The sequence below is a fragment of the Nerophis ophidion genome, linkage group LG04 (genome assembly GCF_033978795.1).
Source record: "Nerophis ophidion isolate RoL-2023_Sa linkage group LG04, RoL_Noph_v1.0, whole genome shotgun sequence".
Taxonomy (NCBI): Eukaryota; Metazoa; Chordata; class Actinopteri; order Syngnathiformes; family Syngnathidae; genus Nerophis; species Nerophis ophidion.
The window spans coordinates 14,403,787-14,423,646 of NC_084614.1; the positions used below are offsets into that span (position 1 = coordinate 14,403,787).

The following is a 19,860-nucleotide window of genomic DNA, read 5'->3' on the forward strand; positions in this document are numbered from 1 at the left end:
AAAAAGCCACAAGTCATTTTCCTACTTGAGACAAGAAGTTTTGCCCTCTCCTTGTGGCTCCATGTTTCACTTATTGAATGGCTGGCAGGTCACATGACGTCTAATTGCCTCTTTGAATAATGGACAGCCTGAATGAATGAATGCATGTGCACTTGAACGAGGCTACAATTAATAAGAACTGAGCCGATTCATTTGCATAAAGTTCTAGGAAGCGCTTATGAGGATGAACACCGAGTGAAGTGGAGCTTCTTGCTATGTGCTAATTAGCGACACGGCTAATAATACCAACAATGTGTGGCTGCTGGATGCTGAGAAACAATTAACGAGTCAAAAAATCGGCTTTACAGCTCGAGAACTGTTACCGTGGAGGAAATGAGCCCACTGGAGATCATTCAGATTTTATTATTGCTCACCTGATTTAAACACTACTGACTTTCTGCTTGCTTCAACTTTGCCTGGGCATAAAACATAAACATTAAATGAGCAACATTAGCTTAAAATAAAAAAAGCTACTTTTGCCTACAAAATTTATTACAGATAGCACATCAAGATTGATTGAAAAACATGTCCGCCATCAGACCAAACGACTTACTTACACTTATGACTATGAAACTTTTGATAATGTTGAATTACATGCAAGCTAACTTGTCTTATTTATGTATTACATGTATGCTAACATGATTTATATATGTATAACATGTATGTTAGCATGTCTTATATATGTTTTACATGTATGCTGGCTTGTCTTATATATGTATACCAACATGTCTTATATATGTTTGCTACCATGTCTTATATATGTCTTATATATGTATTACATGTATGCAAGTATGTCTTATGTATGTATTACATTACATGTATGCTAGCATGCTATGTATTACAAGTATGATAACATGTTTTATATATGTATTACATGCATGTATTATATGTACGGTAGCATGTCTTATATATGTATTACTTGTATGCTAACATGTCTTATACATGTATTATATGTCTTATATATGTACTATATATGTATTTTAACATTTCTTATATACTAGCATGTCTTATATATGTATTACGTGTATGCTAACATGTCTTTTTTATTTATTTTAACATGTCTTATATACTAACATGTCTAATATATATTACATGTATGCTAACATGTCTTTTATATGTATATGTACGCTAACAGGTCTTATATATGTATTATATGTATTTTAACATGTCTTCTGTATGTAATACATGTATGCTAACATGTCTTATATGTATTACATGTATTATAACATGTCTTATATGTATTACATGTATATAACATGTCTTATATATGTATTGTATGTATTTTAACATGTCTTATATACTAACATATCTTCTGTATGTATTACATGTATGCTAACATGTCTTATATGTATTACATGTATTATAACATGTCTTACATATGTATTATATGTATTTTAACATGTCTTGTATACTAACATGTCTTATATATATTACATGTATGCAAGCCTGTCTTATATATGTGTTACATGTATGCTAACATCTCTTAAATATGTATGACATCTATGCTAACATGTCTTATATATGTATTTTAACATGTCTTGTATACTAACATGTCTTCTGTATGTATTACATTTATGTTAAAATGTCTTATATATATATGACCTTATATATGTATGACATGTATGCTAACATGTCTTTTACATGTATATGTACGCTAACAGGTCTTATATATGTATTATATGTAATTGTATATATCTTATATACTAGCATGTCTTATATAGGAATTACATGTATGCTAACATGTATTTTATATGTATTATATGTATTTTAACATGTCTTGTTTACGAGCATGTCTTATAGATGTATTACATGTATTTTAACATGTCTTATATACTACCATGTCTTCTGTATGTATTACATACATGTATGCTTACGCTTACATGTTTTATATGTATTACATGTATTATAACAAGTCTTATATATGTATTATATGTATTTTAACAGGTCTTGTATACCAGCATCTCTTATATAGTTTGTGTTGTGGTTTGTGCAGCCCTTTGAGACACTAGTGATTTAGGACTATATAAGTAAACATTGATTGATTGATTGATTGATATATATATTACATGTATGCTAACATGTCTTATATATGTATGATATCTATGCTAACTTGTCTTATATATGTATTTTAACATGTATACTAACATGTCTTCTGTATGTATTACATGTATGTTACCATGTCTTATATATGTATGACATGTATGTTAACATGTTTTGTTTACTAGCAGGTCTTATACATGTATTGTATGTATGCTAACATGTCTTATAAATGTATTACATGTCTTATATACTAACATGTCTTATATATGTATTACATGTATGTTACCATGTCTTATATATGTATGACATGTATGCTAACATGTCTTATGTATGTATTTTAACAGGTCTTATATACTAACATGTCTTCTGTATGTATTTTAACATGTCTTATATACTAACGTGTCTTCTGTACGTATTACATGTATGCTAACATGTCTTATATATGTATTATATGTATTTTAACATGTCTTGTATGTTAACATGTCTTATATACTAGCAGGTCTTATACATGTATTTTATGTATGATAACATGTCTTATATATGTATTACATGTATGTTAACATGTCTTTTATATGTATGACATGTCTTATATACTAACATGTATTATAAATGTATTACATGTATGTTACCTTGTCGTATATATGTATGACATGTATGCTAAAATGTCTTATATATGTATTACATGTATGTTAACATGTCTTATACATGTATGACATGTCTTATATACTAACATGTCTTATATATGTATTACATGTATCTTAACATGTTTTATATATGTATGACATGGATACCAACATGTCTTGTATATGTATGACATGTCATATATATGTATTACATATATGTTAACATGTCTTATATATGTAGGACATGTATGCTAACATGTCATATATGTATTTTAACATGTCATATACTAACATGTCTTATATATGTATTGCATGTATGTTACCATGTCTTATATATGTATGACGTGTATGCTAACATGTCTTATATATGTATTTTAACATTTTTTATATAGTAACATGTCTTCTGTATGTATTACATGTATGTTTACATGTCTTATATATGTATTATATGTATGCTACAATGTCTTATATATGTATTACATGTATGTTAACATGTTATATATATATGACATGTCTTATATACTAACATGTCTTATATGTATTACATGTATGTTACCATGTCATATATGTATGACATGAATGCTAACATGTCTTATATATGTGTTTAACATGTCTTATATACTAACATGTCTTTTTTATGTATTACATATATGCTAACATGTCTTGTATATGTATTATATGTATTTTAACATGTCTTGTATACTACCATGTCTTATATATATATATTACATGTATGCTAACATGTCTTAAATATGTATGAAATCTATGCTAACATGTCTTATATATGTTTTTTAACATGTCTTGTATACTAACATGTCTTCTGTATGTATTACATGTATGTTAAAATGTCTTATATATGTATGACATGTATGCTAACATGTATTATATGTATGTTAACATGTCTTATATACTAGCAGGTCTTATACATGTATTATATGTATGTTAGCATGTCTTATATACTAGCAGGACTTATGCATGTGTTATATGTGTTTTAACATGTCTTATATATGTATTGCATGTCTTATATATGTATTACATGTATGCTAACATGTCTTACATATGTATTACTTGTATTTTAACATGTCTTATATAGTAGCAGGTCTTATACATGTATTATATGTACGCTAACATGTTGTGTGTGTATATATGTATGTATGTTAAGATGTCTTATATACTAGCATGTCTTACACATGTATTATATGTGCACTAACATACATTTAGGAGAAAAGGGCAACTAAACCCTTCCAGGCTGACAAGTTGCCCCCAATGTCTTTTCATCATGAAGAGCAGAAGAGGTTAGTAAATGTCTATCATGGCTGACATGTGCTGTATGATATTCCCGCCATGAGTCTGCACATTTCTGGCATGTTGTTGTTGTGGTGGTGGTGTTACAGGAAGTGGGCGTGGCCAGGTGAGCGCGCTCCTCGTGCAGGAGGGGGGGGGTCACCCCGCCCCCTCCCCGGGGGGGTCACCCCGCCCCCTCCCCCGCCCACGCCCCCTGGACCAAAAGGCGGAGGAGGAGCAGCGAGCGCCTCACAATCATCCCCGCAGCGAGCATCCTCACGTCGGCAGCAGACCCGGTAAGACAGGCTCCGGCCAGCATCCCTCCCTACACCGCCTCTCCGACCAACTCACGGTTGTTGTCGTCGTCTTTTTTTTAAACAGAATCGTTTATTTTCTTCAACGAAGCTCGCAGTTGTTAGCTAACTTAGCACCGGAAGTCCGCCAATATGTTACCCCTTTTTTTCTAAATGTCATCCGTTTATTGTTGCGTTCGCTCGGCGTGTGTTTATACAACCGGACCGTGCGTTGACAGCCGGTTGAAACCCCGCAGCAGCAGGTCCCCCCTCCCCTTTCCTCCTCCCACGCGCCCCGCCGCCTCCGTGTAAAAATAGCCGGCGTTGTCAAGCCGGGCCCGGGTCAACAGTAACGCGACACACCGGGAAAGTGCGCCTTGAACGTGACACCTGCCTTTTTTTTGTGTGTAACTTTGCGGCCGGCGTGAGACCACCACATATGTGTCACGGCCACGACCAGGCTGAGCAAGGTGGCTTTTATGAAGAAGAAAAAAAACCCACCAGGCTGCAGGTGGATGAAATGCGGGCATGTTCCCCCCTGACGCAGCTGTCACTCGCCACAAGCTGCACAGGTGCGCTCACAACTATTTACACTTTCTCTTTGCTTAAAGGCCTACTGAAATGAGATGTTCTTATTCAAACGGGGATAGCGGGTCCATTCTATGTGTTTTACTTGATCATTTTGTGATTTTGCCATATTTTTGCTGAAAGGATTTAGTAGAGAACATCCACGATAAAGTTCGCAACTTTCGGTGATAAGAGAAAAGCACTGCCTCTACCGGAAGTCGCAGACGATGACGTCACACGTGTGGGGGCCCCTCACATATTCACATTATTTTTAATGGGAGCCTCCAACAAAAAGTGCTATTCTCACTGAGAAAACGACAATTTCCCCATTAATTTGAGCGAGGATGAAAGATTCGTGTTTGAGGATATTGATAGCGACGGACTAGAAAAAAAAAATTATAAAAAAAAAAAAGTTTGAAAAAAAAAGCGATAGCATTGGGACGGATTCCGATGTTTTTAGAGACATTTACTAGGATAATTCTGGGAAATCCCTTATCTTTCTATTGTGTTCCTAGGGTTTTAGTGAGTTAAACAGTACCTGATAGTCGGAAGGGTGTCTCCACGGGTGTCTTGACACGCAGTGTCTAAGGGGAGTCGACGGCACAAGCTCGGCTTTTCTCCGGTAAGACCTGACTTTTTAACCACAATTTTCTCACCGAAACCTGCTGGTTGACATTTGGTCTGGATTCATGTACGCTTGACCGCCCTCTGATTCATAGTAAATTTTCACCTCCGGGAATTTTAAACAAGGAATCACCGTGTGTACACATCATCATTACACGACATTTTCAAGACGAAACTCCGGGGAAATTTAAAATGATAATTTAGTAAACTAAAAAGGCTGTATTGGCATGTGTTGCAGTGTTAATATTTCATCATTGATATATAAACTATCAGACTGCGTGGTGGGTAGTAGTGGCTTTCAGTAGGCCTTTAATGGCCTACTGAAATGAGATGTTCTTATTCAAACGGGGATAGCAGGTCCATTCTATGTGTCATACTTGATCATTTCGCGATATTGCCATATTTTTGCTGAAAGGATTAAGTATAGAGAACATCCACGATAAAGTTCGCAACTTTAGGTGTTAAGAGAAAAGCCCTGCCTCTACCGGAAGTCGCAGACAATGACGTCACACGTGTGGGGGCTCCTCACATATTCACATTGTTTTTAATGGGAGCCTCCAACAAAAAGTGCTATTCTTACAGAGAAAACGACAATTTCCCCATTAATTTGAGCGAGGATGAAAGATTCGTGTTTGAGAATATTGATAGCGACGGACTAGAAAAAAAAAATAATTAAAAAAAAAAAGTTTAACAGCAAGAGCTATTCGGACCGAGAAAGCGACAATTTCCCCATTAATTTGAGCGAAGATGAAAGATTTGTGAATGAGGACGTTTAGAGTGCAGTACTAGAGAAAAAAACAACGCGATTGCATTCCAATGTTTTTAGAGACATTTACTACTGGGATAATTTTTGGAAATCCCTTATCTTTCTATTGCGTTGCTAGTGTTTTAGTGAGTTAAATAGTACCTGATAGTCGGAAGGGTGTCTCCACGGGTGTCTTGACGCGGGGAGTCGACGGCAGCTATGGATGGCACAAGCTCAACTTTTCTCTGGTAAGACCTGACTTTTTAACCGATAAAGTTTGCAACTTTCGGTGTTAAGAGAAATGCCCTGCCTGTACTGGAAGTCGCAGACGATGACATCACACGTGTGGGGCTCCTCACATATTCACATTATTTTTAATGGGAGCCTCCAACAAAAAGTGCTATTAACCTAGAAAACGACAATTTCCCCAACTCCCGGGAATTTTAAAATGATAATTCAGTAAACTAAAAAAGCCGTATTGGCATGTGTTACAATGTTAATATTTCATCATTGATATATAAACTATCAGACTGCGTTGTGGGTAGTAGTGGGTTTCAGTAGGCCTTTAAAGGCCTACTGAAATGAGATTTTCTTATTTAAACGGGGATAGCAGGTCCATTCTATGTGTCATACTTGATCATTTCGCGATATTGCCATATTTTTTGCTGAAAGGATTTAGTAGAGAACATCGACGATAAAGTTCGCAACTTTTGGTCGCTAATAAAAAAGCCCTGCCTGTACCGGAAGTAGCAGACGATGTGCGTATGACGTCACGGGTTGTGGAACTCCTCACATCTGAACATTGTTTACAATCATGGCCACCAGCAGTGAGAGCGATTCGGACAGAGAAAGCGAGGATGAAAGATTCGTGGATGAGCATAGTGAGAGTGAAGGACTAGAAAAGAAGAAAAAAAAAGGCGAGGGCAGTGAGAGTGATTCAGATGTTATTAGACATATTTACTAGGATAATTCTGGAAAATCCCTTATCTGCTTATTGTGTTACTAGTGTTTTAGTGAGGTTATATGGTACCTGAAAGTCGGAGGGGTATGGTGATCGCCAGTGACTCTGGTGGGAGGAGGTAAGAGAGTCCGCAGATGCAGGAGGACGCAAGCTCCGCTCATGTCTACGGTAAGAGCCAACTTATTACCACAATTTTCTCACCGAAACCCACAGGTTGACATGTGGTAGAGAACCATGTTCGCTTGACCGCTCTGTTCCATAGTAAAGCTTCACCTTCAGTAATGTAAACAAGGAAACGCTCGCTGTGTTTGTGTGGCTAAAGACGGCCGCAATACACCGCTTCCCACCTACATCTTTCTTCTTTGACGTCTCCATTATTAATTGAACAAATTGCAAAAAATTCAGCAACACAGATGTCCAGAATACTGTGTAATTATGCGATTAAAGCACACTACTTATAGCTTGGATCGGGCTGGAAAAAAATGTCCGCTACAATCCGAGATGTCATGCGCACGCGTCATCATACCGACGTTTTCAACAGGATACTTCGCGGGAAATTTAAAATTGCAATTTAGTAAACTAAAAAGGCCGTATTGGCATGTGTCGCAATGTTAATATTTCATCATTGATATATAAACTATCAGACTGCGTGGTCGCTAGTAGTGGCTTTCAGTAGGCCTTTAAGTTCAAGTGCGAGATGTTGCTCCATAACAAACCACCTCCACTGAGATCTTTATTGCGCTGAAGGTGCGCAGGTTCTGGACGGCGTCCCTGCGGGTGGGGAGGGGGACGACGACGCCTGTGTCCGTGTTGCTGGCGGCGCAAGAAAGGCGACCTGGTGAGGAAGCAGCTCCAAGGCGGCAGATGGGTGATGATGATGATGATGATGGTGATGATGATGATGCCGCCGCCGAAGCTGGCGCTCCTCGCCTCCCGCCGCCATCCGTCACGCGCTAATGATGGTGTCACACCTCCTCCCCGGGCGGCTTATGCAGCTCCAAGATGGGGCCGGAGTCGAACCCCCCACCACTACTTCCACTTTGTCGCCTTCTTGCTTCACCACTAAAACCCTCATCCTCTGCGTGCATCTCACCTTCCTTTACATACTATGTGCAATGTTGTAGTATTTAATACTGCATCCATCCTCATACCACTTTACATACTATGTGCAACATTGTTGTACTTAATACTGCATCCATCCTCAAACTACTTTACTTACCATGTGCAACATTGTTGTACTTAATACTGCATCCATTCTCATACTACTTTACACACCATTTGCAATGTTGTAGTACTTAATGCCGCATCCATCCTCATACTACTTTGCTTAACATGTGCAACATTATAGTACTTAAAACTGTGGCAATCCTCATACTAATTTACATACATTTTGCAATGTTACAGTACTGAATACTTCATCTATCCTTATACTACTTTACTTACCATGTGCAACATGGTAGTACGTAATACTGCATCATCCTCATTCTACTTTACTTACCCTGTGCAACAATGTAGTAATTAATACTGCGGCCATCCTCATACTAATTTACATACAATGTGCAATGTTGCAGTACTGAATACTTCATCTATCCTTATACTACTTTACTTACCATGTGCAACATGTTAGTACTTAGTACTGCATTATCCTCATACTACTTGACATTCCACGTGGAACATGGTAGTACTTAATACTGCATCCATCCTCATACTACTTTACACACCATGTGCAATGTTGTAGTACTTAATACTGCATCCATCCTCATACTACTTTACTTACCATGTGCAACATTGTAGTACTTAATACTGTGGCGATCCTCATAGTAATTTACATACAATGTGCAATGTTGTAGTACTTAATACTGCATCATCCTCATACTACTTGGCATTCAATGTGCAACATGGTAGTACTTAATACTGCATCATCCTCATACTACTTTACTTACCATGTGCAACATGGTAGTACTTAATACTGCATCATCCTCATACTACTTGGCATTCCATGTGCAACATGGTAGTACTTAATACTGCATCATCCTCATACTACTTTACTTACCATGTGCAACATGGTAGTACTTAATACTGCATCATCCTCATACTGCTTTACTTACCATGTGCAACATGGTAGTACTTAATACTGCATCATCCTCATACTACTTGGCATTCCATGTGCAACATGGTAGTACTTAATACTTCATCCATCCTCATACTACTTTACATACAATGTGCAACATTGTAGTACTTAATACTGCATCAACCTCATACTACTTTACACACCATGTGCAATATTGTAGTACTCAATACTTCATCCATCCTCATACTACTTTACATACAATGTGTTACATTGTAGTACATAATACTGCATCCATCCTCACGCTACTTTACATACCATGTGTAACGTTTAATGTAGTACTTATTACTGCATCCATCTTCATACTCTTTAACATGCGAGGTGCAATGCTGTAGTACATAATACTGCATCCATCCTCACACAACATACCATCTGCAACGTTGTATGCAGTACTTAATACCGCATCCATTTTCATACTCCTTAACATACCAGGTGCAAAGTTGTAGTACTTAATACTGCATCCATCCTCATACGACTTTACTTACTTTTTCCAGCGTTGTAGTACTTAATACTGCATCCATCTCTCCTCATACTACTTAACATACCATGTGCAACATTCTAGTACGGCATCCATCTCTCCTCATACTACTTAATATACCATGTACAACATTCTAGTACTACATCCATCCATTCTCATACTACTTTGCATACAATGTGCAATGTTCTAGTACTGCAAGAACGACCACAGCGTTGTCATTTCTTCTTCTTCTTCTTCTGTAGAAAGGCGACAGCTAACGCCGTCTTAAATAAGCACACACACACACACACACACCCACCGGGTGTTGAACCAGAACGTTTGGGGACTCTCGCAGCTCATTATCGTGTTTCAGGTGCGGCGGGACTAAACGTCCCCTGGAGCTCTGTCTTTTAGCGGAATGCGGCGGCGGCCCTTTTGCATCTCCCCCTTGCGCGGGTGCATGTGTGCGTCTCCAGCCTCGCCAACCACTGGGATCAGAGAGAGGCCTCGGTATTCCGGGGAATATTTTACGCTGGCGTATCGGATGATGCTCGGCACAGCTGCTGCTTCTAAGAAAAGCTCCCGGACACGTTCAAACACACACACACACACACACACACACATATATATATATATACATATATATATATATATATATTAGGGCTGTGAATCTTTTGGGCACCACACAATTCAATGCGATTCTTGAGGATAACGATTCCATTCAAAACAGTTCTTGATTCAAAATAAATAATTTTTTAATAACATTGATTGCCAGTTCTACGATTGATTACATTCCTCCATAAAATAGATAAAAACCTTCTCTGATAAATGTTTATATTACTTAAAAGAAAACTGGCTTTGTTTAACAAAATGCTACCCCGACATTTAAGAAAGTCAAACAGAAATAAGGCAATCCCACTCTTCTCGTTTTTAAATTAAATCTGTACAGCAGATATGATCAACTAAATCATTTGATGGAGTGGCTATACAGGACAGATAGAAAAAAAAAAAGAAAAAAAATCAGTATCAGATTTTTTTTAGTTGATCAAGAATCGTTACTAACACAAATAACGATTCATTTCAAAATAGATATTTTTTTACACCCCTGATACATTTGCATATATGTGTGTGTATGTGTATATATATATATGTATGTGTGTGTATATATATATATATATGTATATATATATATATATATATGCATATGTATATATACATATATATGTATATATATATAAATATATATATATGTGTGCACATGTATACATATATATATATAAATGTTTGTGTATATATATACACATATAAATGTATGTATATATATGTGTATATGTATATATATAAATATATATATAAATGTGTGTGTGTGTATATATATATATAAATATATATATATATACACACATGTATACATATATATGTGTGTGTATATTTATATATACACATATAAATGTATGTGTGTATATATATATATATATGTGTATGTGTGTGTATAAATATATGTACGTGTATGTGCATACACATTAAAAAAATATATATATATATACTGTATATAAACACACATACATTCATACATATCTATGTATGTACATACACAAGCCGCACATGCGGATAGGTCTATGGAGACACACACACACACACACACACACACTAACTGTAACAGGCTTTAAGTAGCAATTAGCTGTCAGGCCATGAGGGCGTTTGGAAAGCTTGTACGGAGGACACACACACACACACACTTAAGCTTTGCGACTCCATGTCATCCCCAGCAGCTATGCCTTTGTGCTGCAGCAGCTGTTGTGTAGGAGTGTGTGTTTCTGTGTGTGTGTGTCTGTGTGTTTGATGCAAAATAACAAACCAATAACAATTTTTTTTCTCTCTTCAGGCATTTTTTCCCCACCCAGAGAGCGCCAAAGCAACGCGAGGACGAGTAGCGAGGCGAAAGAGGATAATTGCGTTTCTGGCTGCCCCGTGGGAACATGGGATATATGACCTCATCATCCACCTGCGAGGCTCTCCACTGAACAACTCCACATAGGTATGTGCACACACACACACACACACACACAAGTGCAACAATAAAAAGCCAAACTGAGGCTCTGTGTGCGGCGCAGACGTACGATGGACGCAGCGGTCGAGGTCGACGACGCCCGCCACGTGCCGTCGTGTGATGTCATCAGCCCCTCCACGCCTCCTCCTTTTGTGCGCCCCCTCTGCAGCACTCCCAAACAAGACGATGGCAGCAATCCGGAGCTGCAGGTACGCCCCGTGTAGCGCGTGGATAATGTACCACACATCAATATCATATTCATATATTGTCGCTTGCAGACACTTTGCAACCCGCCAAAGAAAAAAGCCAAGGTAAGCTCCAACAATCCCGCGTCACGTGACTCAGCAGCCGGGAAAAAAAAAAATGTTTTGTTTGCTCTTGTCCAGGCCAGGGGCAAACTCGTGCGCAGTATGGCTGTGTGCGAGGAGTCCAAGGAAGAGCAGCAGGTAACGTTGCCACATTTCTTCCTCCTCGCCACGCCGCTCATCACGTCCTCCTTCTCCTCGCAGACCGCTCGCATCACCTCGCCCGCCTGCAACCAGGACCACTCCGCTCCCTGCAAGGAAGAGGAGCAGCAGGAAAAACTCTCCAAAGGTGCGTCTCACAGAGGAGTAGAAATCCCCTACGAGTCGGGTCTTTTGAACAGATCTTTCGAGAGAACCGATTTGTTTGAGAGACGTTTTTTATGCACATGCAGATACACCTGACTGGCAACGGGTAATAAATACTGTTCAATTTTTTATTCACATTTCTATTATTTCTACATTTTTTATTTAACAGAAAATAAATAAAAATGATAGCCAATACATCAGAATAATTCCCACAAATTAAGTAACATTTGTGTAAATTTGTAATTATTCTGCTCCACATCTTCTAGTCTTCCCAGCAGACACAAGACATTGTTACAACATTGATTATACTAACATGTCCTTTAAAGGCCTACTGAAAGCCACTACTACCCACCACACAGTCTGATAGTTTATATCAATCAATCAATCAATGTTTACTTATATAGCCCTAAATCACTTGTGTCTCAAAGAGCTGCACAAACCACAACACAAACCACTACGACATCCTCGGTAGGCCCACATAAGGGCAAGGAAAACTCACACCCAGTGGGATGTCGGTGACAGTGATGACCCATATTAATGAGGAAATATTAACATTGCAACACATGCCTTTTTAGTTTACTAAATTGCAATTTTAAATTTCACGCGAAGTGTCCTGTTGAAAACGTCGCGGTATGATGACTCGTGCGTTTAACGTCTCGAGTTGTAGCGGACATTATTTTCCAGCCCAATCCAAGCTATAAATAGTCTGCTTTAATCGCATAATTACACAGTATTCTGGACATCTGTGTTGCTGAATCTTTTGCAATTTGTTCAATTAATAATAGAGAAGTCAAAGTAGAAAGATGGAGGTGGGAAGCTTTTAGCCTTTAGCCACACAAACACACGGTGTTTCCTTGTTTAAAATTCCCGAAGATGAAGCTTTACTATGGCTCAAAGCGGTCAAGCGAACATGGATCCCGACTACATGTCAACCGACAGTTTTCTGTGAGAAAATTGTGGTAATAAGTTGCCTCTTACCGGAGACATCAACGTAGATTCGGTCCTGCTGCAGATGCCGTGACTTCCCTCAGAGACTCTGGCGTCAACACACCCGTGGCCACACTCCTCCGACTTTCAGGTACTAGTTAATCCCTCTGAAACACTAGCAACACAATAGGCAGATAAGGGTTTTTCCAGAATTATCCTAGTAAATATTTCTAATAACATCTGAATCGCCTCCACTTTTTTTTAAAACTTTTTTTCTACTCCTTCACTCTAAATGTCCTCATCCACAAATCTTTCATCCTCGCTCAAATTAATGGGGAAATTGTCGCTTTCTCGGTCCGAATCACTCTAGCTGCTGCTGGCTATGATTGTAAACAATGTTCAGATGTGAGGAGCTCCACAACCCGTGACGTCAAGCGCACATCGTCTGCTACTTCCTGTAAAGGCAGAGCTTTTTGATTAGCGACCAAAAGTTGCAAACTTTATCGTCGATGTTCTCTACTAAATCCTTTCAGCAAAAATATGGCAATATCGCGAAATGATCAAGTATGACACATAGAATGGACCTGCTATCCCCTTTAAATAAGAACATCTCATTTCAGTAGGCCTTTAAAATGGACTTTGAAACAACATTGCAAAATAGTTGTATTTATAAATTGAGACAACGTTGGTGTTTAACATCAGAACATTGTCGGTTGGCAAATGACCACATTTCAAAGGTCAAATCAACGTCACAACCTGACATTGAATAAACGTTGTCAAAAAGCATGTTGTTTCAACGTTGTGTTTGTGTTGTAGAATAGTGTGAAGTGAATTATATTTATATAGGACTTTTTCTCTAGTGACTCAAAGCGCTTTACATAGTGAAACCCAATATCTAATTTTTACATTTTTTAAAGCAGTGTGGGTGTCACTGGGAGCAGGTGGGTAAAGTGTCTTGCCCAAGGACACAACGTCAGTGGCTAGGATGATGGAAGCGGGGATCGAACCTGCAACCCTCAAGTTGCTGGCACGGCCGCTCTACCAACCGAGCTATACCGCCCCAACCAATTTCTCAACCACTAGATTAGTGGTTGAGAAATGACCAAAATTCAATGGTCAGAACCCAACATTGATTAAACGTCGTCAAAAAGCATGTTGTTTCAACGTTTGAGTTGCTCAAGGTCAGGACCTAATTCAACAAGTTCTCAATATTGTCTCAATGTCTTGTGCCTGCTGGGTTATAACTGTTATCAGTGATTGTTTCCGTGGAAAAAAAATCACTTAAACACAAAAATATCCCCATGTCAAGTTTTTTGAACGGCCCTTTGAAGTGAACCACGAGAACCTACTCACAGTTGCGAGCAATTCGTTTGAGAGTCATTTTTTTATACACGGGCATCACCCGACGAGTCAAAGAAAACATAGCAGCATTTGGAGTCTCTTTTTTATTATCTTTACTAGTATTTTTTAATTTTTAAAATTAAATTGTAGCCACTTTTTTGGTTCATTGTTCTGATATGTAAAGTAGTTAAAGTAGGGTAATACCATACAGTTTTTTTATTATGTCCTTATATTTTCCCACTTTTATTAATAGTTTTTAAAAACATTATATTCTTGCTTATCCATCCATCCATTTTCTACCGCTTATTCCCTTTTGGGGGGGCGCTGGCGCCTATCTCAGCTACAATCGGGCGGAAGGCGGGGTACACCCTGGACAAGTCGCCACCTCATCTTGCTTATTATTTGTGTATTTTTTCCTGTAATGCTAAAATGCTCTCGTGCTACTTTTAATGGACGGGAAAATTCTGAATAATGTCACAGTCAAAGCATGTGGATGTGGCACCACTTTAAGGAATGAAAAACAAAATAAAAATTACAGTCACTATTTCAAAATAATTCCCACCAATAAAGTAATATTTGTATACATTTAACTGATTCTGTTCAACATCTTCTACCGTATTTTTCGGACTATATGTCGCTCCGGAGTATAAGTCGCACCTGCCGAAAATGCATGATAAAGAAGGAAAAAAACATATATAAGTCGCACTGGAGTATAAATCGCATTTTTGGGGAAATTTATTTGATAAAACCCAACGCCAAGAATAGACATTTGAAAGGCAATTTAAAATAAATAAAGAATAGTGAACAACAGGCTGAATAAGTGTACGTTATATGAGGCATAAATAACGTAACATATTAGGGTAAGAGTCATTCAAATAACTATAACATATAGAACATGCTATACGTTTACCAAACAATCTGTCACTCCTAATCGCTAAATCCCATGATATCTTATACGTCTAGTCTCTTACGTGACTGAGCTAAATAATATTATTTGATATTTTACGGTAATGTGTTAATCATTTCACACATAAGTCGCTGCTGAGTATAAGTCACACCCCCGGCCAAACTATGAAAAAAAGTGCTATTTATAGTCCGAAAAATACGGTAGATTAAGGAGTGTTTCAGTGTTTGAAAAAACAGTTAAACAAAAAAAAAACTATTACTACGAGTCGAGTCTTTTGAATGGCTTTTCCAATGAGGAACTGATTCGCAGTTGCCAGCTTTTCTTACGCACACGCATTGTTTGTTAATTTATTGATTTGTATACTTTTTTCTGTTTTTATGTTGTGATATGTAAAGTCGTTCAAGCGTACACACACAGGGTGGGCTAATACGGTCCATTTTTTTTATTCACGTTTATTATGTCTTCCTTTTACTTATACTTTTTGTATATATCGATACATTTCCATCCATCCATCCATTTTCTACCGCTTATTCCCTTTTGGGGTCGCGGGGGGCGCTGGCGCCTATCTCAGCTACAATCGGGCGGAAGGCTCATTCTTACTTAATTTTTGTATTTTTTTTTTTGTATTTTTAGAATGCTACACATTTTTTTAGGGGAGGAAAGTTCAAAATAACGATGCCACCTTAAGTAATGAAAACAAAACAAAAACACAAATATAGCCAATATTTAAAAATAATTTCAATTCCAATATTTTTGTAAATTTAAATTCTTCAGTATCACATCTTCCTATATCATAACTGCTAGTGATTGTTTCTGTGATTGAAAAAAAAACCGTTAAACAAAAAAAAAAAAAGGGACTATAACAGGGGTCGGCAACCCGCGGCTCTGGAGCCGCATGTGGCTCTTTAGCGCCGCCCTAGTGGCTCTCTGGAGCTTTTTCAAAAATGAAAAATGGAAATGATGAGGGGAGAAAAACATATTTTTTGTTTTAATTTGGTTTCTGTAGGAGGACAAACATGACACAAAGCTCCCTAATTGCTATAAAGCACACTGTTTGTATTAAACATGCTTCACTGATTTGAAAATTTGGCGAGCGCCGTTTTGTCCTACTAATTTTGGCGGTCTTTGAACTCAACATAGTTTGTTTACATGCATAACTTTCTCCGACATTCTAAGATGTGATTTATACCACTTCTTTTTCTGTCTCATTTTGTCCGCCAAACTTATAACGTTGTGCATGAATGCACAAAGGTGAGTTTTGTTGATGTTACTGAATTATGTGGAGTGCTAATCAGACATATTTGGTCACTGCAATACTGTAGGCTAATTGATGCTAACATGCTATTTAGGCTAGCTGTATGTACATATTGCATTACGATGCCTCATTAGTAGCTATATTTGAGCTCATTTAGTTTCCTTTAAGTCCTCATAATTCAATTTATATCTCTTGACACTATCTGTGTGTAATATGGCTTTTATTTTTTTGCGGCTCCTGACAGATTTGTTTTTGTATTATTGGTCCAATATGGCTCTTTCAACATTTTGGGTTGCCGACCCCTGGTCTATAATAACGAGTCGAGTCTTTTGAACGGTTCTGTGAGAGTTACGGCTCCTCCAGATCCGGTTCCCTTCAAAGAGCCAGCTCGGATGTAATGAATGTCATCAATTGTCATTTCCATCTCCTGAGGCCTTGGCTTATTGCACTCTTATATTTTTCAAACGCTCTGTCGCCTGTAGACTGCAGCGTGGAATACACCGACTCCACGGGCATCGACCTGCAGCTGTTCATCAGGGACACGCTGAACCGGAACCCCAGGGACCGCATGATGCTGCTCAAGCTGGAGCAGGACATGATTGACTTCATCACCGGCGAGAGGTGTGTGTGTGTGTGTGTGTGTGTGTGTGTGTGTGTGTGTGTGTGTGTGTGTGTGTGTGTGTGTGTGTGTGTGCGCGAGAACTCTACCTGCTAAATCCTATCAAAGATGAAATAGGCTCACTTGTGTTTTCCACAAAGAATGTGAGGATGACTTGATTGACACTTCCTCTTCCTCCCTGCAGCCTCTTTAAGAAGTTCCCTCACATGTCGTCCTACCACCGCATGCTGGTCCACAGGGTGGCGGCCTACTTCGGCATGGAGCACAACGTGGACCAGACGGGCAAGTCTGTCATCATCAACCGCACCAACAGCACTCGCATGTAAGAAGCGCACACCACGCAAAATGGCATTTTTTTCCATGCCGTAAAAAAAACACTTTCTCTTCTTCAGACCCGAGCAGCGTTTCCTGGACCAGGTGCACGAGGACAAGGCCTCGGAGATCCAGCACTGGAAAAGCATTTTAAAGCGGGACAACAGCTCAGACGAACAGGTGTGCTTTTGCCGTATTTTCCGGACTACAGCGCACCGGGATATAAGTCGCACCTACAAAATTTGAAAAAAATATATATATTTTCCGTATATTAGCCCAGGGGTGTCCGAACTTATTGACTTATTAAAAAATGTGGCCTGGGGCAGAAACCCAACTATATGCAAAGTAACTACAGTTTATGCATATATTGTATGTACTGTGTGTGTGTGTGTGTGTGTATATTTATATATAAATACATACATACATACATATGTATGTATATATATATATATATATATATATATATATAAATATAGAGAGAGAGTACATACGCAATAATTTAAAAAAAAAAGAAAAAAAAACGGATATGTATCTAACTTACACATGCATGTATCCATACAAATGCATGTTTATATGTATATATATATTTATATATATGTGTGTGTGTGTGTGTGTGTATATATATATATATATATATATATATATATATATATATATATATATATAATATGTGTGTGTGTGTATGTGTATATATATGTATGTATATAATATATATATATATATATATATATAATTACATATTACTTTAATAGTATAATTTATATATAATTTTAATTATTATAAATTGGTTATTCCCAGCATGCACAAGTCATTGAAACAATGTTGATCAACTTGTTGAGTTAGTCAAAATATCGAGCAGCTAAAATACGCCAAACATGGATAAGTGTGAAGTTAGTGTTTTGCATTTTTCCCATCATCCCGTGTAATGGATTTAAATAGGTATAGTTTAGAGGTTTTATGCTGGTTGGACGTTTTTTATAATATACACAAAGTTTAATGAGCTGTTTGTGTTATGTGTGACCATGTGTGCTGAATTTTAGTGCTGGTTGAATTTTTTTTTCTGCACCATGACTAGAGAAGGTTGATTGGATTAGGTCATAGAGGGAAATGCTGTAAAGTTTTACATTGATGTGCAATTGCCACTGACTTGAGTCACTTTTGTTGGCCACCATATGGTGACAAAATGGTATTTATCAGACTCCTGACTATTTGTATATTATATGAAAGCGCCCAAAGTGTCTATTGGACTTGTGCCGTTTCGCGGGTCTAATTGAAGACGCTGGTGGGGTGCATTTGGCTGTAGTTTGGACACCCCGGCATTAGCCTCACTTCGCTATAAACCACAGATTTAATCAACTTACTATGCATATTGGAGCAGATGCAAAATGCATATGTTTTCCTTGTGACATGAGTTATTTACACAGAAATACTTTGTAAATGTTGTTTTAATACCTTAATGTCTTTCCAAACTGTGTCTGTAACGTGGCAGTAAAACGACTGACTAAACAAAACAGAAGTCATCGTCATTGACCCACTAGTTGTGGAAGCTAATCAGTTAAACAGACTCAATAACTCCACGGTGACATTTAGCTGAATTTAGGAAAGTGAAACAATAAAAAAATAATGCCATCATAAGTAAAAAATACCAGTGCAGACACTCGTAAATGTTTTGGCATATTAACTAATGCTAACAATGCTAGATTCATTTCATTACGATGCATGTACAAATATGCATAAAAAACTCCTACCAACATCACACATGGGACTGTTTAGCAAGTATGAGTTGTTTTAGTTACATTGTAAAACTTACAAACGTTGCTCGGAGTGATGAATGAAGAATCCATACGCTATGGACGGCTAGAAACACTTGTACTTCCGGTTGAAATCACTAAATAGAAGGACTCTGCAGCACCTGCAATGAGCGACCTTGTCCAAAAGAGGGCGCCAAGGCACAAACAATAAAACACCTGGTTTTATACTAAAACTATTTGTATTATGGCCGTCAGCGAAGAAAAATCCGTAAATTAGCCGCACCTTTTAGTAAACCACAGGATCCAAAGCGTAGGAAAAAAGTAGC

General features: G+C 37.8%; 1 protein-coding gene across 6 annotated transcripts in view; it reads left to right on the forward strand.

Annotated features, from left to right (window-relative positions):
• The first annotated feature begins 4,164 nt into the window (after positions 1-4,164).
• The window catches only part of arpp21 (cAMP-regulated phosphoprotein, 21), a 31,739-nt gene continuing 16,043 nt past the window's right edge, over positions 4,165-19,860 (forward strand). Inside the window, exons 1-10 of one of the 6 annotated variants that reach the window (XM_061897155.1) lie at positions 4,243-4,282; positions 7,924-8,014; positions 11,647-11,799; positions 11,876-12,020; positions 12,090-12,122; positions 12,198-12,257; positions 12,321-12,405; positions 17,335-17,473; positions 17,656-17,793; positions 17,864-17,963. In XM_061897155.1, coding sequence (XP_061753139.1) covers positions 11,883-12,020; positions 12,090-12,122; positions 12,198-12,257; positions 12,321-12,405; positions 17,335-17,473; positions 17,656-17,793; positions 17,864-17,963 — 693 coding nt within the window. In that variant the 5' untranslated portion in view covers positions 4,243-4,282; positions 7,924-8,014; positions 11,647-11,799; positions 11,876-11,882. Of the gene's footprint in view, positions 4,283-4,310; positions 4,852-5,361; positions 5,469-7,923; positions 8,015-11,646; positions 11,800-11,875; positions 12,021-12,089; positions 12,123-12,197; positions 12,258-12,320; positions 12,406-17,334; positions 17,474-17,655; positions 17,794-17,863; positions 17,964-19,860 lie in introns of those variants that run through there. The other 5 variants (XM_061897158.1, XM_061897153.1, XM_061897157.1 and 2 more) reach the window with 5 other exon arrangements.